Below are 9,658 nucleotides of genomic sequence, written 5' to 3'. Positions count from 1 at the left end.
GATGTATGATGAGCGCGCTTCAATAAAGTTCAAGGATGACAAGAGGCAAATCTCCTGGCAGACACTCCCCATGATGGCGTGCTGAGTATCATGAGAGGTAGCATGGTGCTGCGAGGCATGACTCCTCTCATGCGGTGCATGTTGGTATGATGAGGGCAGCAAGGAGATGAGAGGAAAGGGGAAGCCTGGGGTCCCCCCCACCTACCCCACCACCACAACTGAGCGTGATCCTGGATTTGCATCCTCACATCTGCCTGCAGCTGCAGTATCAGAGAGGACCAGTTGTGGAGCTAACAGATAGCGGCAGTCTTTCTCTCTACACGTATTCACGTACCACGCATGCAAGCTCATATGTGTGGGCCATCCCTCTCCAGCACCTTCTCTTCTCTAATGACTAGGATCCCACAGCAGAGCACACCGAGGTGTACTAGCTACGACCGTCTTACAGCTGTGAAACACCCACACACACATTCACAGAAGAGCAGCAAAACAATGTGACACGTTGCCGTTTTTTTTTTAAACTTCAGTCATATAAAGACATAAGGCTGCATGTCCTTGAACAATGCTCCTTTTTTTTCTCTTTTTTTTTTTTTTAAAAAGAAGCTTGGGCCTTTAAAAGTTTAATTCTGCTAAACACAAACAGCTGTCGTAGAACGTGGCCTCAGCAAAAGTGTGCCTACATTTTTAAAGAAATTAGGGACTTGTAACCATGAGCTAAAGCAGCAATTTGAGGAGCTGTGGTAGTAGTAGTGGTTAGAGAAGAAGCAGCCTTGTCCATGGCTGAAGTGCACTGAGCAAGCACCTAACCCCCAAATTTCAGCCCACTGCTCTGATATACTCAGCACTACTGTGTGAACAAATGAACGGGTCGAATGCAAGGAAATAATTTCCCCATGTGGGATCAATACAGTATAAATCATTATTATTATTATTACTATAACAGTGACATATATTAGACCTTTAGACGTTGCGACAAACAGCTGCTACAACACATCCAATAGATAAAAAACACTGGACTGGATTAGTGTTTCCTGGCATTTGAGCGTAGCCGCAGAGTTAACGGATGATTACTTAACAGTGAATCAGTTAATCAACCAGCATTTGATATTTTAATAAGTTGTCCATCCTCTGTGCTACAGACATGACAAGGCTAATCGATAATGGACCCATGCCCCTACAGAATATGGCACAAATACCGTTAATGATTATTATTAGAATTCTTTGTGCTATAGCCATTATGGTTTTTTTACATCTATAATCACAACCATGTCTCATAATTATAGAACCAACGATAGGTACATTTTAAAAAAGCACGTGTTTGAGTAGAGAAACCAAGACGATCCTCTCTGAGAAATGACTTAGTAAAATAGAAACATGTCCTGGAACAAAACTCTGTGGCCTCAGCAAAAGAGTCTAACGCTGCCTAAATATTTTAATTAAATTAGAGTCTGTCTAATCCAGTCAAACAAGACTACAAATATGTCCAATGAGCTAGAGCAGCAATAACAGTGAAAAATTAGCCCTTCATGTGTTGTGACAAACAACTGCTTATTGACACATCCAGTCAATGGAGCAACATAAAAAAACACAATTGGATTTGTGTTTCTTGGCACCTCAGGATAATTGGAGAGTTAACTGATGATTATTTAATAGTATCAGTTAAAGATTAAAGATGTATGTGTAGGAATCTGATTGATTACTAACACTGAAACGTTGCAGCTTTAACATCAGCATTTGATATTCATATGTCCTATATATATCCCGTCCTCTGTGCTACAGTCATGACAGGAACTACAAACTATCTTAATGCAGGTGCTCTTTGTGCTATAGGTATATACAGTATGTCTTGTGTAATTAGGTTGTTATATTCCTAATATGTTTGGTAAGCCTAAATGCAGGAATAACGGATTAAACTTATTTTATTAAAGCATCATTCATCTCAAATTATTCTGTCCTATTATGTCTAGCAAGTTTGCTTCTAATGTTACTCTTACCTCTCCACAAAGCACAACAGAGGAAGGCAGGCTGAAATGCAGGTGTCCCCGGCTAGTGCTGCCGTCACGCTAGGCGGGAGGTGATTAACTGCGCTGTGTAATTTGGAGGCACCATTTCATATTCCTCTGGTTAAAAATACACCGGAGGAGCGCTGTAATTCCTGCAGACGGGGGGTACAAAGCCACTCAGCAGTTCTGAGGCAACCCACCTGGGGCTGTTGGGACACATGGTATCTGGTCTGCAGGACTTGTGCCTCGGCAGAGGTAAATGAAAAAGACAAGACTCAGCAGAGAAGCAGCTGACGGGTTAAAATCTGAGAAACTGAATATGTCTGAACAGTCATACTACAGATTAGTTTGACCCACTTCCACAGACTTCCGTTCTTCGAATGTTGTGTTTTTGTATTTCACAACAGGTTTGTACAAGAAATGAGCATTATTAATTCAAACTGTTTTAGTCACAGTTTGACATTTAAAATAATAAATCCAACCTGACCACAAGAAAACAGACCTGGCCAAACCTTAGCTTCATCTCCAATCAACCACGTTATTTTCACTGCACATTTATAGTTTCCTGTACACTATATTGTAAATTGAGGGCCAAAGCAGGAGTTACAGAAAATAATACAATTGTTGTTATTTCCCATTGTAATAATAGCAACCATTTTGCATGTTTGTTCGCATTAATTTAGCAAGTGCACGAGTCCACTACTAAGTTTTATTCCTTTTTTTCCAAAGTCACGTAAAGTGAGGAGTTGTTTTTTTCCAGCTCTGGCTCATAATAATATAATTTCCTTTTGCTTCATTGGAAACACAGGAATTAAGGGTAATACTAAAAGTGTCAGGGTAGAATTATGAGGTAGTTTCCTGACCTACAGGATATGTACGTACAGAACAAGTATTTAAATGATGGGCTTACACATCTGTTCATACTGTATTGGTATTTTAATTTTACAGGTCCTATCGATGAGAGGTGTTTCTGATCTCCTCATGTACTGGAAAGGGAAAAAAAAATCCTTAAAAACATCTATATAGATCTGTGACAAACGGATAGTCAAAGTTCCTCAAAACCTGTATCAGATAGAGCACCTATCAAAATCTGTCATGTAGGCCCAAACTTTACAACTTGGGTCACAGAGAGTTCAAATAGAAACAGTGCATCATCTTCTGTAGCAGACTTCTGACTGACTGATCTGAATACCATCCGTTTAAAATCATGTCCTCAAGCAATTCTCATAAAAAACAAGTCATTAAGTATGAACCAATTAAACAACCATTTTTGGAGTTGTTAAAGAGACTCCATTATAGACAAGTTAGATAAAACAGCACCTGGGCTGCATGAGACACTGTACGCTACTAGCACATTTATAAAGAGACCATGGAAATATTATAAGTACTACCATCATAATCTCAATATACACAACAAATGCATTCTAATAGCCTACATCTCATCCACTTTCGTGACTGTTATAATGTTCAGATAATGTTGAAACAGCATCATGAAGACGGTAATTCCACTATATGATCACACTATATTAAACCCAAAAGTGTTTCTGTTATTAGGCCTAGCCCTCTGACTAAAATGGGGCTGACGGAATAACAGAAATGTGTCGTAACGGCACAGCGCAATCCAGTGGCGCTACAAACCACAGCCTCCAAAATGAAAACACAGTTGTATTGACAACTCTCTCAGCTACTTTAAACTCTTGTTGAATACCATAACCTTCATGAAGCTAAGATTACGTGAGGGACTGTTATATTAAAATGCATTTGTTGTCACTAGTGTACCTAATGAACTGGCAAGTGAGTGTAAAACTCCTTCCTAGCAGTCTACAAGCCCTGTTGCTCCTGTTTCAGCTTGTTTTTTTGGCTATACCTTGATGACTGAGGTCCTTCACATATTCCTAACAGCAGTAACGCAGTTGATCCACTAGAGAGCAGTGCTGTGTTATGTTTGGAGCAATGAACTCTCAGTGGATTTAACAACTGAGTTCAGACTGAAATTAAACAAGCCTGCAATTCAGAGTCATTACGAACAACAACTGAACTACTTAATGATACAACAAATAGTTTATAGAGTCTCTGCTGTCTTCTTTGCCTGTGAAACAAACTCTGGTGTTACAACTCATGAATACAAACAAATGACAATTTAAAGCACACTCCTAATTAACCCAAATAAAAAATAATTAGAGCTGAAACAACTATGTGATGAAACAGCTGCTTTGACTGTTACTGTGGAACTATTTTGCTACGCAAAAAAAAACTTAGTTTTCTTATTTTTTATGTTTTGCAGGTTTTTGCACCATTAACCAGATAAAACAAGAGACCTGAAGACGCCACGTTCAACTTATTTTTCCACTTCTAGCCTTCTAAAGACTAAATGTGTCAATCTCAAAAACAATAACCATAATAAATCTGAACTCCCAGTCAGCAGTAGCTCTGACATAAGTAAAAGCAAAGTGATACTTGGAACGTACTCCGAGCTAGCACGATAAATGAAATTGAGGTAGAGCTCTGATTGATTTCCAGAGCCCTTTGAGTTCTGCCGCTTGTTTGTGTGCGACACCTCAGCTTTCAGCCACTTTGTACTACAAGCTCACGTCGTGTGCGAGCGTCTGCTGGAGGGGATGAAAGACAGCTGACGTCAGACCTAGTTGGCATGCCAACTCAGAGAATGGAGCTCCCATCTGAAATGTTGTTTTAGTGAAAGAAAACAGGAGAACTAATACTACCGCTTTTCATGGTGCTCATATTGCTAAAAGTGTACCCATGCACTGACTGAGGCCACAGGCTAACTTCTCTTGAATTCACTGATCCAACCACCTTTGAGAAATTTATAAAATTACTTAACAAATATAAAAAAATAAAAATAAAAAATATATATGCATCTTCCATAGTTGCACCATCGTTCCCCCATCCAAGGACATAGAAGGTGACAGCCAATCACAGTTGGAAAGACTTTGTGAAATTTCAACACAATGCCATTGACACGTTCGAGGGGGTTACCCAGGAAACCACCGTTGCCATGGAGACTGCATCACAAGGCGTGTTCTATCAAGCACGAGGCGGGGACGCGCTGCACGTCCTCACTTCTCTCATCATCCTGTCATCACTTGTCAGCGCATGACCTCAAACACTCACAGTTTTCGTGTTGCAGTAAATAAATAAATAAATCAATCCACCTTCTCGCTTTGGATGAAACAGTTTGAGCCCGAATCACTCATTTGACATTTATTTAATGTATTTAATATATAGGCTGTATAGGCAGTTCTGGATAAAAATACAACTTTACGCAGAGAAAAAACTAAAAGAGACTCCACTCATAATTTATGATAATAGACCACTCGGTGCTTTGTTACCTGAATATTAATCAGAGTCAAACATCTCGACAGATTCTGATATTAAATATAACCTAAACAGATATTTGGCTATATATAGGTTATCATAGTCTATTGATTACATTGCAGGACAACGAGACTTCTTCTTTCCACAGAGCACGAGACGTCGTTTTTGACTGGTAGATTCAACATACGCTACACGTGTATCATGAACACCAGCAGTATAACATCAAGATATGTAGGCATCGACTGGCTCTATACACTGAAACAAATATCCGTTTTAACACGCCACTTACTTTGTGTTCATATTTATCATCACTTTTCCTGCATGTGCAAATGACTTTTAGGCGATTTTAATAGTTACTGACCTCTTAGAGATACTCAAGAAAATCTGAGTCTACACTGTATTCTTTTTCATCTGCTTAAATGAAACATTTGCAGCGTTCATCCACAGATATGCACCGACACATTACGACTGGCTATGTATAAAAAAAAATATTGCAGCTAACTGTTTCTTCGTGCTTCGTACATGATCCATCGCGGGGTTCATTTACACGTCCGAGAAAATCTTTTTGATGTTCACGCAGTTCTGGTTGTTTTCCGTGGTGTAGTTGGGCTGTTTGAACGCACTGTTGATGCCCTCCTCTATCACCATGCACTCTGACTTGCTGAGAGACGTGGAGCTGCACGACCTCCTCAGCTCCTCTGAGGGGAGGTGCTCACAGCTGCCTGTGTGCGTGTACTGTGGGTGCTCCTCTCCGTCGGTCTCCCTGTGGTAAAAGTAGTTGAAATTGGACACAATCACTGGCACGGGCAAGGCAATGGTCAGCACGCCTGCTATTGCGCACAGCGACCCCACTACTTTACCACCAATTGTCACCGGATGCATGTCTCCGTATCCGACTGTGGTCATGGTGACAACTGCCCACCAAAACGCATCTGGGATGCTGGTGAAGCCGGACGAGGGGTCGTCTGCTTCTGCGAAGTAAACCGCGCTGGAGAAGAGGATAACTCCAATGAAAAGAAAAAATATGAGCAAGCCGAGCTCCCTCATGCTGGCTTTAAGGGTTTGTCCCAAAATCTGAAGCCCCTTTGAGTGTCGTGAGAGCTTAAAAATGCGAAAGACCCTGACCAGTCTGATCACCCTCAGGATGGCGAGGGACATCGCCTGCTGACCGCCGTTGGTTTGCGTCTCAGCCAGCTCTGTCCCCAGAGTGATAAAGTAGGGGATTATGGCAACGATATCAATGATATTCATGATGTTTTTGGAGAAAGAAGTTTTACTGGGGGAGGCGAAAAACCTGACCAGCAACTCGAATGAGAACCATATAATACAGAGCGTCTCTATCACAAAGAATGGATCTGTGAACGGACTTGGCACGTATACAGCAGTGCCATTAACTGTACGGGCCACTTTGGTGTGGTCTCTTTCATCCCGAAATTCCGGCAGAGTCTCCATGCAGAAAATAACAATTGAAATCAAAATAACCAGCACTGAAACAATTGCTATTCCTCTTGCTGGTCCGGAGCTTTCAGGATACTCAAACAACAGCCAAACCTGCTTTTGGAAATCATTTTTAGGGAGTATGCGCTCCTCTTCTTTTATAAACCCTTCATCCTCACGGAATTTCTCCATGGCCTCCTCTCCGAGTTGGTAAAACCTGATCTCCTCTGAGAAAATATCAATGGGGACGTTAACAGGTCTCCGTATGCGCCCCCCTGACTGGTAGTAGTACAGGATGGCATCAAAACTGGGTCTGTTCCTGTCGAAGAAGTACTCGTTCCTCAGTGGGTCAAAGTAGCGCATCCTTTTCCTGGGGTCGCCCAACAGCGTGTCTGGGAACTGGTTGAAAGTTTTAAGTTGCGTCTCGAAGCGTAAACCCGAAATGTTGATGACCACCCTCTCGCAGCATCCCCGGCGGCTGCGCTCATATCGATCAGCAGGCAGGTGAGGCACCGAGAGCACGGCGGACTCTTCCAGCATGTTTTCTACCGTCATGACTCCCCTCTCCACCTCGGCATTACCCCTGTTGTTAGACGCGTTCCTGCCCCTGTGCCTGTCTGATGAGGGCGACCGGATCACGCTGGAGGTCTGGCCATCCATACAGGTGGTTGTCGGTCCGGATGGAGGGGCAGAGTGCGCCACGCCACTCCCAGCCAAAGCTCACAGCTTTGGAGAGCTGAGGCCGACGCCACTTACGTCTCTCCTAACCATCACCTTTTTCTGCGTATCCACACGCTGAAGCGCTGCACTCCCCTCTGTTTTTTTTTTTTTTTTGTTTTGTTTTCTTACAAACACGTCGACACCCGCCCACGGCGCGCATATGTCTGACATACGTCCACCACCCGCCCAATAGGAAATTAACTTTGCGCTTGATGTCGAGCAGTGACCCTTGTGTGGGGAAACAAAAACACTTGATGCAATCACATCCACACCTGTTTGATTCAACTCACATAGCAGAGACATTTGGCCCAGATCTGGCTTGAAGCCGGCACAGGTGGACCTCTGGGCCACATAATGTGAGGCCGGACTCATCCCACCCTTAAAGTTAAGTTTTCGATATTTTTAAATGACTTGTTGTTTAACATCACAGATTTAACAAAAAATAAATAAATTAAATATTCTTATGATATATTATCGATGTCAGTCAAAATCAACTATATAACTTAAGTTACATTTTTACTTCGAGGACTCATATGAACCGTTTTTATTAGTGGGAATGACAACAGACCAGTCATGCCACCTTTAGGAATCATGATGAATCCAACAGTTCTCCTGAAACATATAAGAAAATTTACACCAGGAACCTTTCCTGGTGTAAATTTTCTTTTTTGAATTCTGTTTATGTCTTCTGTGCCATTAGTTATGGCTTCAGTTTCCTCACTAAATCGGAGCTCTTAGCTATGTAATCTAAATCATCTGGCAATAAATGAAATCACAATATTAACATATGCATGTGCTTCTGTTGTGGTTCTTCTTTCTTGTTGTTGAGGGGGTGTTGCTCTCCATGGTGCTGAAAATAAGCGCGCACCAGTTCGTGAATCAATGCACGCTCTCTTCATGTGTGTGCTGGATAAAAAGATGCTTCCCTCCATATTGCTAACAAAGCAAACAAGCTCCAGGATCAGTCACCTTATTTCCACTCGGGGAAAAAAAACACTTAGTCGCCATGTGTTGATAGAACCGCCTCAAAGAAGAGTCTCAAGTGTCAGCCTTTGTTACAGCTGTGATTAATGACGGAAATGCAAAATCAGTGTTGTTTATGATTAATACTGACAGCCTTCATCAACGGAGCATGTTGCTGTCTGTGGTTTAGGACGATGTCCACAGGATTAACAAGTTAAAATGGTATTCAAGGCTAAAATGTCTCCTTTATTATTTTTATTGTGCTACTCGAGGTTTTTAATTTTGACATGTGAAACCCAAAAGGAAAAGCCCACCGTCTCTTTATTTTCCTCCAAATATGGAAACATCTAGCACTCAACTATGAACATACTCAGAAAATCCTCTTAAAGCGGATGACACTGATCCAAAAAGCCTATTGACCTCTTGCGCTGCCTTAAAAAAATGTGTCCTAGTGCATGGGAATAACCTCTCACTGTGAGGAACATGCTATATAAAAAGACAGTCAGACTACCGATATAGTAAAACTGTGTGAATAAAATAGACTTTACTAGACCGTGTTTACAAAAAAAGCTATTGCTGGAACATATTTCAATAAACTTCCTCTCCCATAAGGATCTGAACTGTCAAAAGAGGCCAGAGAAAAAAATGCAAGATTTAGGAGGCAGGCCTCTCAACACCAAATTTAGAAGACTGCAAGCTGCTAAAATGGAGAAGGTCATGCCATAGCCCAGAGAGAATGGGGGGAAAAAAAAAGATAAGAAAACCCTGTGCACGGAAAAACATCCACAGCCAGCCCCATTCAACAAAAAATCCAGAGTGTCAACCAGGGTCAACTGTTCTGCCTGCATGTCACAAATATCTGTCCAAAAAGAAATCCAAAGCTGGAGAAGAAGAACAAGGCGGAGAGAGAACAACAGTCAGGGGAGATGGGGGTTGAAAAGGACAATGAGCTAAAAGAGCTAAAAGAAGTCATGATTAGTAATGATTAACCATGAATTATTATGTGAGAAAATGATTATTTGAGGATTGAATATCAGAAGGAAATGTACTTTATTAAACTTTTGTGAAATGAGTATAGTGTGGATCATGTATTTTAATCGAATGTCACTATGAAACGGGGAAGTAAAACACAGTGGAAAGCACTGGACACATAGCTGGGGGAAGGACGTACAAAACCCAAAGACTTTAAAAACCCCATA

At 41.5% G+C, this 9,658-nt stretch overlaps 1 protein-coding gene across 1 annotated transcript; it reads right to left on the bottom strand.

The window, feature by feature from the left end:
• Positions 1-5,882: 5,882 nt before the first annotated feature.
• Positions 5,883-7,475, bottom strand: LOC311487193 (potassium voltage-gated channel subfamily A member 3-like; the record flags this gene model as incomplete). Its single annotated transcript, XM_084543375.1, has 1 exon — positions 5,883-7,475. The coding sequence occupies exon 1, from the start codon at positions 7,434-7,436 to the stop codon at positions 5,883-5,885; it is 1,554 nt and encodes a 517-aa protein (XP_084399501.1). The 5' UTR covers positions 7,437-7,475.
• Between the last annotated feature and the right edge of the window lie 2,183 nt (positions 7,476-9,658).

The sequence above is a fragment of the Chelon labrosus genome, assembly GCF_963514085.1.
Source record: "Chelon labrosus genome assembly, chromosome: 4".
In the NCBI taxonomy this organism is placed as follows: domain Eukaryota; kingdom Metazoa; phylum Chordata; class Actinopteri; order Mugiliformes; family Mugilidae; genus Chelon; species Chelon labrosus.
This window is presented reverse-complemented; position numbering and strand designations above follow the sequence as displayed.